Source organism: Ambystoma mexicanum, chromosome 3q (assembly GCF_040938575.1).
Source record: "Ambystoma mexicanum isolate Mex_15411 chromosome 3q, UKY_AmexF1_1, whole genome shotgun sequence".
NCBI lineage: Eukaryota > Metazoa > Chordata > Amphibia > Caudata > Ambystomatidae > Ambystoma > Ambystoma mexicanum.
Window position 1 is genome coordinate 597,773,991 of NC_090926.1, and position 23,589 is coordinate 597,797,579.

Sequence of the window (23,589 nt, forward strand, 5' to 3'; positions counted from 1 at the left end):
TTCAGATCCGAGGTATTGCAACAATGATGCACGTGCGTCTGCGATGGCGTCAGAGGCGGATATGCACGCTGCTAGCTCCCTTATTTCAGAATCAAGCGCCGTTAGCAAAATAAGCATGTTTTGTCCATGGACCAGACTTCTGAAGTGAGAATCCTCTATTGCCGCAGATCTTTGCTGCCTCATAGCCAGAGTATTTGTTATAAGGTGCAAGGAGACTGGTGTCCGCTGCCACCTGGTGACTGCAGACCGCGGTTTACATTCTGGCTTTTAACACCCATTGGCAATATAAATGCCTATTTTTAAACATGTACTCATGAACTCCGATCCCACGGTGTAACCATGGGTTACAAAAGTGCATTATGGAGTCAATAACGCACATTCACCCCATGCCATACTTGATATGTACCCTGTGTGGTAAATAAACCTATGCCATTCAATTTAAAATGTAGTTGCATTTAAAGTGTTTTTTAAAATACCAATTGTATTTACTAATAAATTCGCTATCCAATGATTCCCTCAAATGCAAAAGCATCGAATGCAAAAGCCTCAAAAAAATGTTTTTCCATAAAGTTTTTTTATTATAATGGGTTTTAAAAGGGAAAAAAAAAAAAAAAAAAAAAAAAAAAAAAAAAAAAAAAAAAGGGGGGGTTGGGGGACACCCCCATTAAAATGCATTTTTTTTCGATGCATTTATTTTCGAGGCTTTTGCAGTCGAGGCTATCACTATAAACCAATAAAATCATGCTCAGAATGAGCGATTTGCGCTATAAGGGGACACTGGCATGAATAGTGCTAGATGGCAAATGTGCATGTATACACATCCGAAAGATCACTCCCTCATTCTTACACTGGCACTAGAGGTGAACATCCGGTGTGTGGCTTGGTTGCCTCTGCTGTCCGCTTAATAGAACGAGTCCTAGCTGTCAGATGCTGGTTTTGCTCAACTTCATATAAAAAGTGTGTGCCTGTTTTGTGTGATGTGCGATGGTGTGAACCTTGGTTTTCTTTAGTCATGACATGACGTTTATTGAGGCTGCATTTGACATGCTCCAGCCAAAGCATGATCTTTGCCAATGCGTGTTTATTGGGCATTGGCATGTGGAACACAAGTCTATACTTGGAAGCCATACTAACAGCAGACAGCACATACTCTCCCCCCAGGCAGATCTCAAGGAAAGCCTTTTTTACCCCCAAATTCAGGTGGAAAACGAAGCGGAGGGTGTGGTGGTCGCTTTCTCAGAGAATACCCACCTTGGGAAAGCTGATAATAAAGCCAAGAAGCGCTGATGCTTAGGACTGCAAGCCCCACTGGTGTAACATATCCAATTCTCTTTATTTCACATCACAGTCGAGTTGAAAGAGTTACAGTAAAGACACGAGAGGGATTAACTTATCTGAAGATGTACACCAAGAAAGTGACTGGTTGGGGAGGAGAAGAAGCGAACAGCATTCTCTGCGAGTGCTGACGGGTTTGGTACCCATGGGAATGTCCAGTGTATTATGGAGGGGTTGCAAGAGGGGACAGAGAAACGCAAACGGGGTGCAACACATGCAGTGATATTTAGGGCCATCCTTTGGGGACATTCATAGCGCTGCTCTGTGACAGATTCATCAAAATGTTTAGGATTTGCTGTTTGAGAGAAGAAAACAAAAATGCATCCACCCCTACCAAAACAAATATATAAAAACCTATATAAATATATGTGGGTCACACAACTCAAATCCTTGAGATCTTCACATAGCACAAAACACCCTCATTCATTTAAGAGATCCTAATATAGATGCCTACAGGCCCCCACATCAACTACTCTCATGTGGCCTCCCAGAGACCCGTGCATAACACTGAAAAGACTCTTGCGTGCCTCCCAACAGATCCTCAGACCTCCACTACCAGACCCTAACATAGTATCTCATACCAACAATAACCCTAGTTTACTCCTAAAACCCCAATCACTTTCCACCTTCCTTCTCATCTGCTCCCCAAAAAGGTTTTAAGAGACTTGGGGCAGCATAGGCACTACACAAGCAACAAACAACAATGTAGGACCCATCTGCTAGCAGTAAAACGCTCTCAACTGTGGGCTAGAAGTGACTGGTCTGTACAGAGATCCTCAGAACAGTCAGGGAGAGCATGACACAGACAGGCTATAGGGCACATTCCAAACACGCATGACCTATACTCTTGGCACGTTGGGCAGATCAATGATTGGTGGAACCTTCTTGCCTAGGGTACCAATGCCCATCCAGGGGCCTTGGGCAGAGTGGGCGGGTCATTGCTCAATGTCAACCAACAGTGTGCAGTGGGTGGCGGTGGGCCTAGAAGTTTGAGGAGGTCCACCCTGGTTGTGAGCAAGAGTAGAATGGAGGAAGAGAGGTAATGAACGCGTTAGTAGGTAGGGCAATGTGACCATGATGGGAGGTGAGTGAAAGGACAGGATGGGCTGACCACAGTGTATAGGGAGGACAGGATGGCTAGTAGGAGGAAAGCTGCATTGTAGATGGAGATGGGAGACCTGTGGTTGACGGGAAAGGAAATAATAAATTTGCCAGAAGGATAGGAAGGGTTGTACAAAGTACAGTAGCAAAACAGGGTCGGTTTTCATTCGGTCCACTCCTTGCGGATAGACAGGTTCCACTCCCAGGACAGATGGTCGTGCTTGTCGTCATCAGTGAAGAAGGACTTATTGTGATAGCTTCCACGGGAGATCATCCCCTTTGGTGCCTCCTCCACGGGCGTTAGGAACTCGTACTCTTCCGGTCGCGGTCCGTAGCTGCCCACCATGAAAGTGGCTTTGTCCACTGCAACATGTGGAGAGAAGAAAGGGCTGGTCAAGGATTGCACTGCAGTAGGTGATGAGCCCACATACCCTCATCCCTCCATCCCGCACCCATTCCAGACTAAACAGAATATCGGCCCTTCCCACCCAAGTAGAAATAATGTGTTCAGGCAAGCGATATCAAAAGTGGGTTTTCGGGACCAGCACTCTACTCGGTTATTTCAGTATATTTCGGTATATTTGCAGACAGGCAGAAACGCAGAAATGGCATCTCTAGTCGTTTAGGTGGCTTAATCATCACACTTCAGTGCTGATACCGAAAGGACTGTGTGTACTTTATGGACACACAGTTCATCCCTGGAATCTACCAAAAAGCTCCAAGAAGCAATTAAGCTAAAAAGCAATTAAGACATGTTGCGAGTGCTTTACAGAAAAACCATTGAAACAAGCACGGTTTTATTAAAAGCATTAGGAATGCAGTGTACACTATGTATAATAGTACACAATATACAGCACAGTGAGCACATGAGTGGGTGCTAGGATGTGGCAGCAAAGCTAAACTTTACGACTCCAAAGTATTATGCAGGATTATGTAGTCTGAAAAGATGTAGAGAACACGTTGGTTAATTAGCAAAAAAATGGTTTGCCACATACAAGTTCCCCGATATTTGAATATAGCAATTTGCAACAGGCCTCCCTCACTAACAGCACATTTTACTATTAAAAATAAAATATATACAAAGAAAACTTGCGTCTCAGAATTCTTTATTAGCGTCCAGGGGTAAACACCAACACAATGAAATCAGATTGTTTCTTAAAAATCACAACCACTTACATGCATTTTTCTTCATATAATTAGTCATAAAAGCAGGACTCAAGTCGGGGACGCCTGGTTGCCCCTGGGCCTGGTTTTTTGCACTTTATAAATAAAATCAAACCCACTATTTCCAGCTAAAATGAAAAATTAAGAACTAAAAAAATTAAATTAAGAACTAAAAGGTGAAATGTCCCATTTCAGCACTGCAAGTTCCAAGGAAAACATTAACATGCACACTTTTAGAAGAAAATATCCTCCCTTGGTTTTGTGTGTGTGTTGATTTTATGAAAGGCAAATGCCATTCGTCCGGTTCAATTTGGGTGGTAATGCAAAGTCAATTCAATGAAATGTGAATATTTCACCTTAATATGCTAATTTCTGGTGATGTCACATCCCATTGCGTTTGTTGATGAGTCCCACCCACTAATTCTTAGGACTGGACCCCTGCATAAAAGGGATTGCAAGTACCGGTAGATCTTATCTTCAAAATGTTTGATGCACACGAATATGTGGGTCTATTAGATGCTGAAAAACGTAGGGATGAAGACTAACCTAAAAACCATTTTAAAATCTCGTGAAATCTCCGAAGCACATCTAGTGCTGCTATGCAGAATGACGCCACATTTCTTCCTAATAGGGCGAGTGTTTTGGCCAGATGATTAGTATCTGGTAAGACCTTAGGTCGACGACCGATCTTCGTGTTTTAGCACTTGTATGACGAGCTAGTAAAGAAACAACATCTTTCATAACAAATACATATTTTAGGGCTGTATGGATTACTAGATTTTTAATGTGGACTGACAGAGAAGAATCTTAATACGGCCTCGTGATTTATTTATTTTTTTGTAACCTCGCTACACAAGGATTTCTTCTTTTTTTTAGTGAGACACCGCTTCCTTGGTCGCCGGTTTCTCCACGTGGGAGGGCTGAATCCTCTGCGTCATCTGGCATACACTGTCCCACCATTGGTGGACGCATTTCCATTAGTTTATAGGAACAAACACAGCCCTGGCCATTGGGCCAGAGGTCTCCCCCGGGTCTCGGATCCGGGACATGCCCATTTCTAAGCAAATCATTTCCAAACATTAAGCCACGAGACTACATGCTCAACCCGAGAAGATGAGGCTCAAGCCTCGGTATCCAAAAATCACCGCTGATGGATAAAAATCTATCAGCAAGAAGAAGACCAAGCCCCGACGAGACGGATCGGGACTAGTGGGCAACGTTTTGGGGGGCGGCGCTGGCAGCTTGGTAGACACCCACTTCTCTCCCTCTTCAGTCCGCAGGAAAGGTATGAACAGTCTAAAGCCGCTTTTCCATCGCTATTATAGATCCAAATAATCTCTCCTCCAGGATTTACGCATTATATATAAAAACAAATTATCCACCACGCATGTGCACTTAGCTGCACAGTCTTTCTGTTAGTGCGCATTGTGGCTCCAGCATTACACCCCTTGTACCTCCCTGAATCACCGATGATGATAGCTTCACATTGTTAACGAGGTGATCTCCCCGGTGAAGAAAAACTGGGAGTTTGTTTACTGTGTGCTTTGTATGGGATTGCCACTGGTCTTTAGGATTCAAGGATTCAGACCTACGCAATATATGCCAGTTAGTCTTTACACTCTCTCCATTAGTATTCTGCATACTCAAAGGAGAAGGAGTGCCTTGCATAGGCATCGGGGACCCACAATGTCCATGTCCTCAGCCAGCAAACATATTGTACACAATGCAGAAATACTAGTTTCTGGACACATTTTTTGCTCAGGTGATTAGGGATTTCCTGGGATGTCATCCCTGGAGGTTTTGCTTTAGGTCTTGCTAGTCGGTATTTATACCGTGCCCAGCACCACCACAGCGGTCTTACGGTGCCGAACCTTGCCCGACAAGTAGCACATTGAGACCCCGCCAGAGTGTTTTACAACCATGGACTGCGGATATAAAACAAGGGTTGCGCGGTTTGGATGTTAATGTTAAAACATGTTGACTCGCAGTGCAATTCTGTACACGTGGGTCCACGGTGTGGCTGCTACTTTGTTTGTAATGCACCAATGTTTATTTGAAATACCGGTCCAGGGTTACCACTGTATGATGTAAGTGTCCGCTAAATCACATTTGCATGTTCCACTTTGTTGCATGTTCCACTTTGTTCCATGTTACATAACTGTATTCCAACACTTTACTGGTATCGGTGCACAGGTGAAGGCCATTTTCTCCAGCCTCTTCCAGATTGTGGCTCTGTTTGAATGGAAACCGAAGTTCAGACGCTCGTCCATCTCCTAGTTTCATCAAATGCCAGCTTTTATCCATCAGTCTTTTTAATGTGATTGCTGAGTGGGCCAAAAGTAGGACAGCAGTCGATTAGTATAGCCTTATAGACCTCGGGAGGGGGCATCATCGCAGGGTATTTTGCCTCGGGCCATTGGGGAAGGGCCATTATCCCAAGTGATAATTACCCCTCCCAAGGTCCATGAGGCTATTATTAGCACATGGTGGTGGTAGCAATTCATGTTTTTATGGCGAAGTGGTGTTTACAGTGAATAGACAAACCTAGTTAGTAAATTCAATGTGGTTTTATTTGATAGTATTTAAATAAGAGTACACGGGAACAGGTTGAACATGAGCCTGCATTAGGAGTCATGTAAAAGTTAAGTTTCTCTAAGAAAAGCATTTCCCAGTGTTTTACCCTGCTCTTTCCTGTGGTAAATAGCCTGCTGTAGCAAAATGAAAAAGTCCTCCCAAAGAGGAAGTGTCTTGTTGGAGAAAGAAAAAAGAAAACTTGCCTAGAAATTGCACTTACATCTGTGTCTGCTTCTGAAAACAGAATGCTCAGAATGCAGTCAATACCTGTAGTTATTGACTTTGCTGTAAGCAGTTCCATGTGTTAATACTTGGATTAATAGGTTTTCTACGAACATTTCTTCAGTCAGTACAGATTGGTCTTTTCTTGGCCCCTTTTCCATTCTTGAGTAGCTGTAATCTTGGGATCACGCCTGCTGTGCTGCTACCCCGTATCCCACAATACCAGCTATGTTGGTGCCATTTTAAAGACAACTGAAAGCTAAATGTGGAAATGCAGAAGTGTATTCTTTGGTCGTGTTAAGTTGGTTTATCGCACACCGCTGCCATTTCCATGTTCTGAAGGTGCTCAATGGGGAATATAGGCTCCGGAAAAGCGAATACCGGCATTGCATCAATCCATGTGTGGAAGTCGCTCTATACTCATCTGAGCGACTGTTTCTCCATCTGTATCACCAGGGCAGTACATCAACTCCTCCTCTACGGAGACCATGGCAACACTGCTCCCTTGCTGTGGAGGGAGTACCAATTTTAGGACATGAAATGGTTTACCGTTGGTGCAATTTTGGCACAGTCTGATGAAACTTTAGGAACTGTGTGTGTTCCAGCATGTGTGTCTGGAAACGGGTTGATCATCTCTAGTAAAAACCAGTTGTGGAACATTGTTGCAGGGATGAATCGTCCAAAGTTACCAAATAGTCACCATCTGTGATTGGCAGCGGGTTCTTCACTATGTTAATCATGCAAGGTGCGCCGTGGATACATAATAAAATGCTCCACATTCACTAACCGATATTCTAAGGGCAGGTTGCTTCCTAACACACACACAGAAGCGGGCAATGATGCAGGTCTTTGTGTCCCTTTGGCAAGGTGAACACTGCTCTGGCTATTGGAACAAGAAAGAAGAGGTCTGGTTGCTTGGTCAGCCTCCTTGGCCTCCATTTGTCAGAAGGCCAATAGGGATCGACATAGATTTTGAGCATGGGCTAAAAGCAGGGCCCAGCCTGTATGCAGCATCTACCCATGGGTAACAAGGAGCGGGCACAACATATGCTGTCAATCTAACAAACACGTTAGATGCAGACTGTCAATTGTATATGGCCCATTACATTTCCACGGTCAATTGGTTGTGTTGTAATGCATCATTATACACGGAGCCAATGTCACATATGCATGTTTGTATCGCACCCGTTGACCTAGGATGTCAAAAGGTAGCTCCTGGCAGCAGTTGGTGCATACCAGGCGCTAAATAGCTTGCAGCAATTTCTATCCCTGTCCAATTTCACAAAGGCTTTTGGTTGGATCTGCATCAAGTACTTTGTCATATGAGGCATTCCTACATGTAATCATGTCCGGGACAATAGCACTGCCTTTATTGTGTATTTGCCATGAACTTCTGTTTTAGCGTGTCCCACTTTGTGTTGGGGGTGGGAATGCTGCACAGGATTTCCAACACAGACGGGCTGCCAATTAGTCTCTTGTAATGATCGCGACTTTACTGGAGTGGAGTAGGGAATGGTGGAGGTTCATTCCGATTTTAGATACGACAGAGAAAGTTAAAACAAATAAATGAACATAAAAAGAGGACCATGATCTCTGGGAGCAGAAGAGACTGCTTGAGAATGCAACTCGGGCAGATTCTGGATGGACGAGCTAAATAAACAAGTTCAAGGGTTGGCTCTAAACGAAAAAGTAAAGCAACTAAACCAGGAAGTACACATTTACAAGAACATATTAGGCTTTTCTTTTCTCAAAATGACTGGTACGCGACATCCACCGAGCTGCTGAATGCAGCAAGCCGAGACAGTGTTGCACCATCATAAATTAAACATGTGCACTAATCGGAGTGAAACCTTCTGAACAAGGCCGAAACTGTATAGTGCGATAAGGATGTACCAGACATCATGCTTGCAACTTCTTAAACACATCCGGTACCATCACAACACTTGGGCCCCAGCAGCACTGCATTTTGAGAACATAACAGCAGGGGTCAAGTCCTAAAAATTAAAGTTGGGGGTGGGGGGGACTCAACAAATGCATTGGGATGTGACTTCATGGGAAATTAGCATATCAAGGTGAAATACGCACATTTCATTAAATTGAATTTGCTTAACCACCCAAATTGCACAGGACGAATGGCTTTTGCCTTTCATAAAATCAAACGCTCACCCAAAACCAAGAAGATATTTTCTTCTAATAGTGTTTTTGAAAACGTTTAAAGGTGTGCATGTATCAAATTCCAAGAACCAATACAAATGTTTTCCCTGGGACTTGCAGTGCCAAAATGGGACCTTTCACCTTTAGTTGTTTGTTATTTTTTCATCGGGTTATATAGTGCAGTGGTGAAGTGTCCAGCCTGCAAACAACTGCGTTTCGAACACCGAGGTGGCTAAAATTCATAAATTCAAATATGACATTCAATATTTCTCATTTTAGCTGGAAAAGGCGAGTGGACTCAGTCCCCCCGCGTGTAACCTCGACTTGAGCCTGTAATTAATAACGTGCGCGGACCGGGATTCAAACCCGTGTTGCTCTGCGTCGTCTTGCTTCCGTTGCCACTGAGCTGTACTACCCGTGCCAAACATACCATTGAAGGCAAAAGACAGGGCCATGACACAATCCAAGCCTGTAGAAGACATCCATGACTATTTTGAAAGAGACACTTTTCTCTTGTGAACCCAACAAAAACATGATCAAAATCAGCCGACATGGACGGTGGTATCGTTGTCATGGGCACCATTAAATAGAACGAGTGACAAGGAAGCATTTTGAATAAAAAGACTTTTTTTTACAAAAAGTGTAGACAGCAACTTTTTACTTCCCATCTATCTCAACGGAGGAAATCAATTCATAATAAAAAAAAAGGACTAGGAATCTGGACTCTGTGCACGTTGTTAGGGAGAATGTTCAGTTTCTGTGCCAATTCCCTTTAAACTGAGAGACCCCCCAGAACGTTTGCTGGACTCTGGACTTTAATTTTAAACTCCTGAGTGGAACTTTTTGCCACTCATTCTTTTTCTCTGACTGGGATTTTTATTCTGTTTTATGGAGTTTGGTAACCTCCATATGGGAATATAGGCATTTGTGTTTTACTTCGTGACGCATAGCACCCTCTGTGCAGTGTCACTGAGGATTCCCTTGCACTTCTGAGTAATGTTTAAATACATTCTCTTGTGAGAACTACAGTTCCCAAGAGTAGTAAGAAAGAGTAGTAAGATATAAATCATCTTACTTACCCTTCTCTTTGTGGTTCCAGGACACACTAGCTTAAGTGGGGTTACATTGTAACTCCTTCTCCCACTCGTCATAACTTTGTTACAATGACTAACTTAAATGGCTGGTGGCATTGAGTGGTTTCTTTTTAGTACCTTTTGGGCAGGTTACTAGCAGGCTGATTTCTCAGCTACAGTACAACACCCATGGGTGAACATTTCCCCAAAATGGACCTGTCTTTTTTTGCCATTTTTCATTTGTCCATCCTTTCTGGGCTTTTCTTCTTTCCTTCAGAGTAGATTTGAGTCCTTTGTGATTTTTGCCTTTGGTGGGATTAAACCCAGAATCCCGCCCAGACTCCAGTGTGTCTGGGAAGGCAGGAAGGGAGGGAGGAGACGGAATCCTCAGGCCTTTGTCTGTAGGTGTGCCTGAAACCAGCTCTAACTGGGCGGCTGCCTGTCTGCAGGACAGCCTCCCCCCCCCCCCCAACCCCTGAGTGACTGGCAGGTCCATGAGAGTGAATGGATGGGTTCCAGGATAGAAGAGGATTTTTGGACTGCAGACCACTGGAATGAGGAATTCGAAGCTGAAGACTAGCAGAGATGCCAGCAGCACCTTCCGAAACCGCAGAAGCACCTGTGAAGCCCTGCAGCTCTGCTGACCCCAAATTCAAATCGACAGGGAAGACCCACCAAGTAGCTGGAGGGACCAACTAGCCTCAAGACCTTCTTCATTTTGGGCCATTCCCCGACATCCTGCAACTTATCCGGGCCGCATTACACCAATACCTGGGGTACCTAGACCATTATCGAGGGCCTCATCTTCTGAAGATCGAATCTGGCTGAAACTTTGCAGGCATCCGTGTGGACCTTTAGCAGCAGGTATTCTTCAAGTCCCCTCACTAGAGTTCTGGACCGAGTAATCGAAGAGAATACAACCGGCGATATTCGTTTCTTGAGAAAAAGGCACCAAAAACACAAAGAGTGGCTAGAGTGAGCTGAATCCATTGTTGCTGACCCCTTCGCCCAACTGCTGCCTCAGAAGCCCACTAAAGCCTCCCCCCCTTTCATCACCACGACCAAGGAGCAGGAATCTGGGTCTGCAATGTTGCACCTAGAAGGAATCCAGCTACAATGTATGCTTAATCTTTAAGGCACTGTGGGCCTTGGTGTGTAATTACCTTGTGCCATTTTCAGTGCTTCCTAGTTTGGGAAGTGCTGTTTTGTTCCAGTCAGAGTTGACCTCAACTCCTCTGTGCATGCTTTGCAGCCTGTGTGTGAACGGTGAGGCTCCCCTTGAGCCGGTGTCGTCTTCAGGAACTACTGAGTGATTAAGTAACTTTTCCTCTGAAGATCTTCATCAGAACTGGAAGGGTCCATTTGACCTTGGCTGTACTGGTTCCCAAAAGGGCTATCTTCTGATCCTAATGGCTTTGGCAATGCTGGGTCCTCCATAGGTTTTAATTGTGAACACTTTTATTGCTAGGAACCAAACTGCCTATATCCCCCTGGGAGAGTGTACTTGTTATTAACAGTTGCTAGACAGTTTTCTGTATAACCTTTATTTCTCTCCATACTCAACTTTGCAAAGGTGATACAAGTGCTTTACTGGCCTAAACTGACATCACTGTGTGCTGGATATGAAAAGTATAACCAAAAGTTACTCCCCTGCATTATTGTTTCATGTATACCTTAATTCCATTTCAAATTCAATGCTATTGTTAGTTGCTGCATTTTAGAATCGATTGTGCCTCGTGTATGGGATACATTACTCACCGTAATCATAATTCTGATGCTTGCATCTGCTTAGATTCACATGCTACGCATAGGTCGACATCCAGTGGAAGCTGCAGAGTATTACAGTTGTTTTTGGAACTCAAAAAGGGAGGTCAACAGGGCATGCCAGTAATACTATCCCTAGTGTGACATCCACTGTACCCATGGTCCTTCACGCGCCGAGGTCCTCAGATGGTTTTGTGTCCGACATGAGGTTGCATGAAGTGTAGCATGAGTACAGGTGTATTAAAGCAGGTATGTATCAGATAAAGCTCAGAAAACATCTATGTACCTTCTACTCCAAGGGGAGGAAAGGTGGGCGCATGTAAATCTAAGCAGATACAAGCATCAGAAATAAGATTACAGTGAGTAATGTACCCCTTCTGAGGTTAATGGAATTTGCTTAGATCACATGCTATGCACAGATTAGCGAGCAGTGTTAGGAGAAAGTGGTGAAGGTCCAGCGGCACTAGATGTTTTAGAACCGCTTGCCCCAACTGGGTATCTGCTTTAGAGTGCGTTTCAATGCAGTAGTGCCGAGTGAAAGTACGTACTGATCTCCATGTAGCTGCTTTGCAAATAGCATCCATCAGGACTTTTGCAATAAAGGCCCAAGTAGCTCCTGTACCCTTGTGGATTGAGTTCTTGGTGTGAAAGGCAGCGTTTTGCTTGATAAAGATTAACAGAGCTGTATGCATCAGACTATTCATCTGGAGTTGGCATTCTTGGAAATGCGGTCTCCTTCTCTGCCTAGTGCTACAGAGACAAACAGTTGGTCTGTTTTTCTGAGCGATCTTGTCTCATTTACATAGTAATGGACCGCCCTCCTTATATCTACTGTCTGGAGTTTTTTCTCAGCTGAGCTTGTTGGGTTCTGAAAGAAGGTAGCTCAAATGGATTGATTTACGTGAAATTTGGAAATAAAGGTGAACACCTAGGGTGTATTCTCAATACCAATTTGTCCTTGTGGGTGACAAAAATGGGTCTTGCACAGACAATGCTTGAAGTTCACTGACTCTTCATATGGATGTTATAGCCACTAAGAAAGCATTCTTATAGGTGAGGTGTTTGCATATGCTCAAAGGGGGGGGTCCCATGAGCTTTGAAAGTACTACACTGAGATCCCAGCCTGGCGGTGGGTTTGAAATATGAGGGTGAGTCTTTTTTACTCCGTCAATAAATACCTTAATGACGGGAACCTTTCACCATGATACTTTATTGTGAGAGGTGGTGTATGCTGATCAAGCCGGCAGGTGAACCTTTATAGAGTTAAAGACTAACCCCGAGTCTAGCAAGTGGAGCATGTACTGAAGAATGTGGGATGGAGTACATTGTATGGGGTTTATTGGTTTAGACTGGCACCAAATTACAAATCTTATCCACTTGTCGAAATAGCAGTGTCTGGTGTTTGGTTTACGTGCAACCTTGAGGATATCCACACACCTTTGTGGTAAATTAGATGTACAAACTATGACCTCAGGAGCCACGCTGCCAAGTTCAGCGAGTGAGGTTGAGGGGTGTAAAGTTGTTCCCCCCGCCCCCTGTGCTGGTATAGCAAATTGGTCTGGCACGGGAGTTTGATGGGATTGCGCATCGCCAGTTTGCGCACGTGGATACCAGGGTTGTCTTTCCCACATGGGAGCAACTAGGATAAGCGTCATCTGTTCTCTGTGAAGCTTGTTCACCACCCAGTTTTGGTGGAGTTGGAGGGAAGTGTTGGCAAATTTCCCTGACCAAGTCATCCATAGGGCGTTCCCCTTGAAGTCTGGTTGGGGAAACCTGGATGCAAAGTCTGGGCATTGCTTGTTTTCTCTTGTAGCAAACAAGTCTAGCATGGGGTAACCCCACTGTGAGAAAATGTGTTCTATGACATTTCTGTCGAGTCGCCACTCGTGATCTTCTGGTAGTGGATCTCTGCTTAGCGAATCTGCTAGGGTCTGGAACGTGTTGGGAAGTCAGGAACATCCCCCGTTTGAGTGCCCATTCCCATATTTTCCGTGCTAGCTTGGACAGATTTGGAGAATGTGTGCCCCCCCTGCTTGTTGATATAGAACATTGTAGTGGTGCTGTCTGAGAATTTGTACTGACTAATTTGTTAGGTGTGCTTCGAAGGCGTGGAGCGCTTTGGATACTGCTAGAAGTACCAGCAGGTTGATATGGTTCTGTGCTGCGATGCGAGTCCACAGACCATGTGCTGTGAGATGAAGGTGATGGGCCTCCCCCGCCCCGAGAGTGATGTATCTGTTGTAACTACCGCTTGCACCGCCGGGTTGCGCAAGGGTTTTGCCTTCAACAGATTCTCCTTTGTCCACCAGTGTAGAGCTTGTACTAGTGTTGGCGAAACGACCACTAGATCATACCACTGACCGCTTGCCTGAGACCACTGTTTCGCCAACCACTCCTGCATCGGGCAAATGCGCAATCGTATGTGTGGGACCAGGTAAATGCAAGATGCCATCATGCCAAGCAAACGCATAGCTTTGCGTACGCTTATCTGGGGACCAGCTTGATACTGAGGTATATGCTGCAGTTTGTTTTGGATTTTTTCCTTTGATGGAAAGACTAGCCCTTCTTCTGTTTTTATGACAGCTCCTAGAACATTTTGGTCTTGTTTGGTACAAGGCTTGATTTTTTTCTCATTTATTGAGAAGCCCAATTGGAAAAGAAGGTTGATCGTTCTTGGTGTGTTCTGCCTGCAAATGATCAGCCAGTTGCCCAGGTAGGGGTACATTGTGATTGCCTCCCTGCACAGGTGCTCTGCCACCACCGCCAGTACCTTGGTGAATACCCTTGGAGCAGATGCTATTCCCAAGGGTAGAACTTTGAATTGGTAATGCTGGTTTGCCATCTTGAAACGCAAGAATTTTCTGTGTGCTGGGAACATTGAAATATGAAAATAGGCATCTTTCATATCCAAGGTTGCCATGTAGTCCCCCCCCCGTTTAAGCAGTGGGATTACTTGTTGTAGCGTTATCATGTGGAATTATTTGTGGCTTGGCATGGGGGTTTGCAGGGCACAGATCTAACACGGGGCACAATTGTTAGATCTTTTTTGGGCACAAGGAAGTAAGTTGCATAGATACCCTTGTTTACCTGGTTCGCCGGGACGATTTCGACAGCGTCCTTTAACAGCAGCGCTGCAACCTCTTCTAGAAGTATGCGCTGTTCCTCCTTTATGGTCATTCTTTGTCGCGGGGGATGGTTGGAGGGTAACTGCAGTAACTATGCAATAATCGCCCGCTCTGCAGAAAGCACCCACGTGTCTGAGGCGATTCCCTCCCATGAGTGGGTGAAGTGCGTTATCCATCCTCCTACTGAAGTGACATGGGAGGGGACCTGAAGCGGGTGGTCATTGCTTTGGGGGTGTGGCTCCACCTCTGGACCGTGAGATCTTTGCTGGCACTTTTGGAAGCCTTGAGAGGATTGTCCTCGATTGGCACCCCCAGAATGAACCCCGATTCTGGTTGTAACCGGAACCCCTCTGCAAATTCTGTCCCCTTTAGGCTATGATCGTCATCATATCTGGCTTTATAGGTTAAAGCTCGGACCCGTTTCCCCTTTCAGCCAGCCCAGTATGATAGAATGCAATAACCATTGATCCACCCTAGCCATTCCTCCTGTTTTGAAGGCATGGTCACATGTCCCCCCACCCCCTAAGTACTCCACCATTGTATAACAGTATAATCTGCTTGTCTCACGCCATGTTGAAAGACTGCTACTAGCCGCACAACGCAATCTACTGAACCTCACTCTGCATGCGACTGCTCAAGACGTGCCTCACCCATTCTCTAAGAATGCTCGCCTTCACTGTTTACGCATCTAACACATGTTTTGGCACAGATATACGCGTTTTGTGCTCTCGCAGCTTTAGCAGACAAAGGTCGTCATATTACAAGGCCTGCTTCGAGGCAAGATGTGAAGCATTAGGGAGTATAGTTACTGTGAAGAAAAGTTTTGCACTGTTCTGCTTACTGATAACACTAACTAGCACTGCGGAATGCAGCTGGTATCGAAACACTGTGTAAAAAAGCCTTTGTCTCAGTCAGCAATAAAGTGCAAAGGTATGACCTTGTCAAAGATTATGACCACCCCCTTCCATTAGCACCCATGTAATCCAGGGACTATAAGATACCTGGGACCGAGGAGGGAGAGGGGTTCACTTGCGCCGAAGGTCTTGTGCTGCTGCTTACTGCTTTAACTAATTCATCAATCCACCGGAATCAAGTTATCTTTATATACAAATACGATCCATTGCCTTAGACGTCAGTTACCCGCTGCTCAAAGGAGGGCCGCCGTGTGCACTTCACAGTGATCCCCCTTGGCCCAACAAGGAAGATTTTGTAGGAGGGGAGAACTGGCTGACGTGTCCAGAGACCACAGTACGGGCAGACAGAGCAGATGCAGAAGTAAAAGCTGATCAGAAAATCGTGGGTTTATGAACACAGGTAACTGCATCAATGTAATGTGATGTTGTATGGTTTGAACTGGTCAAAATCTCAGTAGTTGGATTTAAAGTAGGGTATCTGTGAGTAAGACGAGGGAAGGTACCCCGTCTAAAAAAAACGAGTAATCGGATGTCAAAAGAGTAAAGCGGTTGGCCACTGCAGTCTTTAAAGCTGCGCATCCATGCTCCCTACTGACAAAGAAAACACGAGACCGCAATGCCGGTGAGATTAGTGTAGGGCCACGTAGGGACAAGGAAGAATGTGTTTTGTATGCATGCGTGGATGAGAACCTTGCGATGGTCTTGTCTCAACCCAGACCTTGTTACTGGAAACGCAAATTGCTACCCTCATTAATATTTCACACTTATCCTAGTACGGGAGCTGTAACAGGGTGTATTTCTAGCAATTCTGTGTCTTGTCTGTTGTAGAGGTGGTCCCAAACAAAGCCTGCACTCCAGTCACCAATTTTGAAGCACCAGGAACATTCACACCAAAATATGTGATGTATGATGAGCAAATAAACCAGCAGAGAGCCGCAGTAGGCCTCTGCCCAGTACATATCAGAAGAGCAACGCCTATTGAAGTACGAATACCCACAAAACCATGGAAGTAAGGTATTCATTAAGAAAACCCTACCAGCATATGAGACGTAATGAAGATTGCCCAAGTACCGTCCCGGAAGAAACCAAAAAGTCTTAATGGAAGACGAATGGTGACGTCACGAGGACCCGGACAGTCTCACAGATAGAAGAAATTATGACCCGAGAATGACACACAGAGATGGAACGCCATGAATGAAGATATTGTGAACCAAAAAGGGGAGAACTATGTGGAAATACAAAGAAGCTTAAGCTGTAAGCAGGACGAAGATATTCAACCAGCTAGCAAAATGAGAAGAGACGGCTGAATAGAAACTCAGCAGATGCAACTCGTGCCTGGAGAGCCAAGGTCATACCAATAGAAGGAACTAAGAGTAGTTACATCTAATTGAAGCGTAAGAACAGAATATCCTGTCTCTGAAAGTTCGAGACAAGGAAGCGTAGGCAGGTGGCTGAGCTAAATAATCAAATACACAAATTGAGAGAAACAAGACAAATTCACGATGTGGGCATCACGTGACCAGCCGAGCAAGAAGGAGCACAAGTTCACACCTACGCTTGGCATTCGTCCATGCAGAGATATCAGAACTTTTCCAGACAGAAGATGGAGTTTGGAGGCCAACCACAGTAAAATAATTGACACATAGTAGCTGAAGTGATAATTGATTGTAACCTTAATTGGAGAAAGGCCGGGTAGCTGAGGGCCACCCTGCACGTGGCTGACAGTTTTGCGTGCTGCTAAGCAAAGTGGAAATGTATGCATGGGGTTGGTGCCAACCCAATCACAATGGACCAAATAATCTAGGCTCCTATAGTTAGTAGAACCAAAGGGAAATGATACTTTTAGTGACGTCTACAGTAGTCATTTTTGAAGGAAGGGCTTAGATGCCCACCTGACATTGTTTACCCAATCCCCTCACTCTTACCATATACAGATCTAGTACCTATATTAATGTTACCTTTTCCTAACCAATAGAATTGCATGTTGTTACACTTCAATTATGACATGTTTTGAGTATAAATGTCACTACTTGTATGATGTTCTGTAAATCTAGAAAAACGACCCTAACCAAGTATAGAAGGTACATTATGTTGGCCGTAACCAAGTATAGAAGGTACATTATGTTGGCCGTAAACCAATCGCATCACATAACCAACACCGCGAACACAGATTCGTCAGTATAACCATAGGATTTCCATCTTGTGTAATTCACCATTTTGCTTTTTTCTTTCCTGTCAAACACTTTTGCAAAACGTATAATGCTCCGAAAGCTCATACACGGTACGAGGCCACAGCTTGCATGTTGATAAATCAACCCAGACCCGAATGCCAAGCAGTGCAGAAATACATGGTTTTCCTCCCTTACTAAGTCCTTGAGAGCCAGTAGAAACGGCATTTAATCAACAGACCAGGTGCCGGCTTGTCTCACTACAGCTGCAGCAATAGGCAGTTAAAGCATGAATTATACTTTTCTAGCGGTCCTCCCTCGCGGAGCTTCCTTAGAACAGGCTGACCCCCAGTTCACGAATAGATAACATGCTTTGGAATGTCTCTCTTCTAACGAACACGATATCCTCGTTCTGAGCAAGTGCTTTGTGTTCTTAATAACAAAGAACTATGTCTGCAACTGTTCCTAAGAATAAGAACCCTAGCTCAAGAAGATACATTATGGGCGGCTCTGATGTGCCTTGAAGGCTATTTTGTATATATGTAACTGTTTGTATGATGTTCGCTCTTTTGCGTCTCGCGAGGTCTGGGTGACACACGTTGTGAGACGTTAGACCCAGTCGGCCGACTGAGCATATTTCTTTTGCAATAAACCATAGTACTTGGAAAAATTGAACCTCGTTTCTGTCGTATCACTAAGTATATGGTGATCGTGCCTTAGTCTCCACATGCAAGGGTCTTCAGGGCCTAGCAGTTCGTTGGAGTTGAAGCGAGAACGACAATCGCATCACTGCTGATTTCCATGACTCCCAGTTTTTTGTGCTGGTCATGAAAAGGACTCTTTGCCAAACCATTGCGTTTTCCTTATTGATTGGCGTTGGAGTAATACATCTGCACACCCATCCATCTTAAGGGTGCAGCTATCTCGTCTTAAAAGTACTTCGGAGCAAACCTCAGCTCTATGGGCCGGCAGGGGGTCTCCGGAGTACACTGTTGACCCTTACCTACCCATGTCACTGAAGAACCGACTACTGCTCTGCATTGTGGGTAGAAAAATGGGGTGAAAATACACTGTGCAACAACAGGTATCTGAATCTGACCAAAAACTTGCAGAAATTTCAGAGACACCGCAACGGGGGAGGAACGGGGCCCCAGGTGATACTTGAGCCCCCGAATAGACATGGCAGAGCGGTTACGTTCAGGAGTCGTACCTACATCGCCAGCCACGGGACTCAATGGCATCCCAGTGCAGGCAGGGTTAGCCATACCTTGTCTTACCCCCAAGACAATGGGTTCAGAGCAGTCCAGACAAATTCTGCTCCCTCCCAAACAGAGTCCAGCCCATCTCATGTTTACTCACTACTCGCAAAAAGTATGCAAGTACATGGAACATGGCACGAATATACACAGACCGTCACCTTGATACTTTCCCCAAGAAGGCACATTCGATTTGGATAGAACAAACAACCTGCGATCAGCATTAGAGAAAAAGAGCTCACGTGTGCACCAATGGGACAGCTAACTTGATTGGTATACCAAAGTCACTAAACGAGGCACGGAATCCAGGACCTGGGCATTAAAAGACTGGCGGATAAATCTCCAGGAGCAAGTCAAATCCATAAATAATGAATTCACAAACCTGCAGGTGCCGTCCCACAAAAACAGATACAAACTGTTATCCAGTCCTACAAGGAAAGTCTTTGCAAAAATAAAGGCCCGAAGACATTCTGATCACTCATAACCTGGCTATATTGAACAACCTGCCAAATCAACGAGTCGAAAACCCTGATTCCTCACAACCACCTACTGACCACAAGCTCAGATTTCTAGATTGTTTTCACCATCTTCAAACACGCTTGAAGGCTTCCCAGGCTCTACCCTAAATTCCAGCAGTGGCATATTCCTACTCAGACAGCTCCCAGGAGGAGGGGACACCATAATCGCAGTGCATGCCTCTTGGAGCACCACTGACTTATTAACATGGTCCAGAGATTCCCCAAAATATGAGAAGACCCTGTCAAATTGCAGGAAGAGCTCCAAGTAATAATAGACTGTTACCACCCCACGTGTGCAGACTTAAACAAGCTACTGCGGGCAGCGTTACCCCCCCTGCGGGCAGTGTTAATCTCCGACACGTTTGCTCTGCTTTAAGCATGGGCAAATTGGTCGACTGAAGAACCCACGCAGTGCCAAGAGATTTAAAAACCTTTATTGATAGACTGGTAAAAATGATTCTTACAATTTGTCCCCAAAAATGTATTGGGCCAAGATTAATTCTTGCAAGCAGGCCAAGGGAGAACACTCTGCAGAGTATCTTGAACAACTGAAACGAAGTTTTGAACAATATTCAGGGATTGCGGATGGCACGATTACGTAGGGGCACAGTTGGTTATGGGGTTGCAATCCAAAGTAGCAAAAGGGATTAAGGCTGTAATTATCAGATGGGAAGGAAAGTGGCTGGTCGAGGTTTTGTTGGCCGCTCAACATTTCCACAATCGGGTTGAAATACAGAGCGACAGAAGCCAAGCTTATGGCGCTCCAGATACAGAGTTTACAACCCTCTCTGGGAAGGGGTGGGTTCTGGAGACAGGAATGAAGGAGCTCCCCAGTCATTTCTGGCAGGACAAGTTGTCGATGGATATTACCTGAACATGGACCAGTGTAATTACTGCAAATATACTGAGGTCGATTCAGCCCTCCAGTGCCCAGTCTGACAGTAGGAAGAAGCAACACGTGTCCTGCCCCCCTTAGCCATTACTCATGACCGATGTATAGGTTTGCCAAGGTTCACAGAGCTTGCTGCACCGCTGATATCAATTGACACCACTGCCCTATGTTGAAAGTAGTGTTGCAGACTAAAATATGTTATGTCTAGCGAATACTGGGGCATCACGCTCCACTTTAAGAGCATGCTATTTTTCCCAGCAACCTCACTCAGAAGAGAGTGAATGCCGTTGGCATAGGAGGCACGCTGACCTCACCCAGTGTCCACCCCTCTGATGGTCACGTTAGGACCCATTTCCAAACCACATGCATTTTTACTAAGCCCCTGTTCTCCTGTGAATTTGTATGGATTAGATTTCTTGTGTAAACTGAGTTGCAGCATTTATTGGTCCCTGATGGGGTACATTTGGATATGCCAGCTCACATAGAGCATGAGGTGATAGCTGTGTTACAAGAAGTCGGCCACTCGAAATCTTAAGACCGGACCTCTACCCCCCCTGGATACAGCAGGGGCTACTGGACTAGGTCCCGATCTATTTTGTCGATCGATGCAAATGATACTGGGTACATGTAAGTGCTGAACCAGTCAAGATCACACTGAATTCTGCCTACCATTACTGTGTGTCCCCGAGTAGCCCTTTTCCTGAAAAGCACCCTGTGATAGAATCCCTGCTAAGGAACAAGTTACTTACCTGTAACTGTTGTTCTCCAGCATGGGTCTGGCATGGATTCACATGCTCATGAATATTCCCTGTCGTCAGGCTGGGAATCCTCGGTAAAGAAAAAATCAGTATCAGTTTGGTTACTACTACGAAAGACAGATCAGAAACTAATCACTGATCTCTGCGTCATACTGACCAAGCCAATGACTGCCCTCTACCTAAGCCCCGCCTCTGGCAGCCATCTTCAGATTTGGTAGCACGTGAAGTGGCAGTATGACCAAGTGAAGAGCCGCAGAGGGGTAGGCGGGAGGGTTCGCATGTGAATCCATGCCAGACCCATGCTGGAGAACAACAGTTACAGGTAAATAACTTGTTCCTTCTCCAGCATGGGGTCTGGCATGGATTCACATTCTCATGAATAAAGAATACATAGCAGTACACACATGCACAACCACGGGAGGTGGCAAAGGCTCAACATTAAGCATTACATCAAACTCAACATTAAGCAATTCTTACCTCCTCACCAGGCTCACCTTAGGCGAACAGATTGCGCAGCACTGCTTGGCCGACCCTGGACTCCTCCCTGGAATCCCGGTCGACGCAGTAGAATTTCGTGAAGGTGTGCGTCGACCTCCACGTAGCAGCCCTGCAGATGTCCAGCAAGGGCACACCAGATAGGAACGCCGTGGTAGCTGCGATCGCTCTGGTGGAATGGGCTCTCGGACGGCCAGGCAGCGGTCGGCTTGCCAACCGATGACAGTACATGATACAGCCGGAGAGCCATCTGGAAATGGAAACCTTTGAGAGAGCCTTCCCCCGATTGACAGGTCCAAAGTTAACAAAAAGTTGTGACGTCTTCCGAAAACACTTCAGCGCTCTAGCCACATCCAGCGAGTGCAAAGTCCTTTCGGCCGGCGACGAAGGGAAGAAAACAGGCAACACCAAGGGTTCATTGAGGTGGAATTCCGATGGCACCTTGGGCATGAAGGATGGGTGCGTCCTGAGCACTACCCTCGTGTCGTGAAAACTCAAGTACGGGGGCTTGCATGAAAGGGCCTGGATCTCACCCACTCTTCGTGCGGAGGTGATGGCCACAAGAAATGCTGTTTTCCACGACAAGAACTTCAACGGAGCCGAGTGCAGAGGCTCGAACGGAGGTCCCATGAGCTTGGTCAGCACCACGTTGAGCTCCCACGTCGGGGCCGGAGCCTTCACCGGCAGGAACGATCTGAACAGTCCCTTCATGAATTCTTTCACCAGACGATGAGACCACAAAGACGTCCGCCCCGTGGTTCTGGTGCATTGGGAGATCGCAGCAAGATGAATCTTGATGGACGTGTGCGCCAGTCCAGCCTTGGCCAGCGTCAGAAGGTACGGCAGTACCTGGGGAGCCGTAATCCGTAGAGGGTTAATCTTCTGTGCGTGGCACCAGACAGAGAACCTCTTCCATTTGTGTCCATAGCATTTAAGAGTTGAGGACGCCCTGGCCTTTGCAAGAACCTCTCTGCAGTCGGCCGGTATGTCGTATCCTCCAAACTCTAACGCTGCAGGAGCCAGGCCTGCAAGTTCAGCGACTTCGGGTCGTGATGGAGGATGGCGCCTCCTTCCCTGGAGAGAAGATCCGCGTCCACTGGCAGCTTGATTGACGGGGACGCTGACAAGTCCAGAAGGTCCGGGAACCAGATCTGCCTCGGCCACGCAGGTGCAACGAGGATCATCCTGCACCGTGACCTCTTGAGCGGGTTGATGAGCCGGATCAGCAATGGCAATGGAGGGAACGTGTATAGAAACAGGCCCTCCCAGGGGAACGAGAAAGCATCGCCCATGCTCCTCGGCTGGGGAAACCTGCTGGCGAACCTCCGGCACTTGGAGTACGTCGCCGTCGCGAACAGATCGATCTGGGGTGTGCCCCACCGTCGGAAGAGGCGGTCCACTAGATCCTGTCGTAGTTCCCATTCGTGGCACGAGCGCAGCTCTCTGCTGAGCGAGTAGGCAATGGTGTTTTTTATCCCTGCCAGATGAAACGGCACCAGAAACATCCCTTGGGCGACGGCCCAATGCCACAGATCCTGCGCCTCCTTGGACAGGGCTGGGGATCTGGTTCCGCCATGCTTCCTGATGTAGAACATGGTGGTGGTGTTGTCGGTGAAGATCCTCACCACCTTGCTCTTGAGGGACGGAAGAAAGGACCTGAGGGCCCAAAACACTGCACGGAGCTCCAGGACGTTGATATGGAGGGACTTCTCCGTCGGAAGCCAAAGGCCTCCCGTGTGCAGATTTTCGGTGTGCACTCCCCACCCTTCCAGGGAGGCATCCGTGGCTCTCGTCGAGTGTGATCCTCTCCTCGAAGCTGCCCGTCGTCTGGATCCAGCGCGCGTCCAGGAACTCCTGCAACGGGCGCATCCGGAGCCTGCACAGGCGGATGAGGTAAATGCAAGAAGACATCATTGCGAGGAGGGACTTGATGGACCTCACCCTGGCCGTGTCCGCGACCAGCATCCGCTGCACCTTGCCCAAGATGGCCCTCGTCCTTTCCTCCGACTGAGAGGCCAGAAGCAACACTGTCGAGCTTCGCTCCCAGAAACAGTGCGTCTTGCGCGGGCACCAGGT

General features: G+C 46.2%; 1 protein-coding gene across 2 annotated transcripts in view; it reads right to left on the minus strand.

The window, feature by feature from the left end:
* Positions 1 to 1,314: 1,314 nt before the first annotated feature.
* The window catches only part of ARHGDIB (Rho GDP dissociation inhibitor beta), a 177,689-nt gene continuing 155,414 nt past the window's right edge, over positions 1,315 to 23,589 (minus strand). For both annotated transcript variants that reach the window (XM_069654457.1, XM_069654458.1), the window contains exon 6: positions 1,315 to 2,799. In XM_069654457.1, coding sequence (XP_069510558.1) covers positions 2,600 to 2,799 — 200 coding nt within the window. In that variant the 3' untranslated portion in view covers positions 1,315 to 2,599. The remainder of the gene's footprint in view (positions 2,800 to 23,589) is intronic.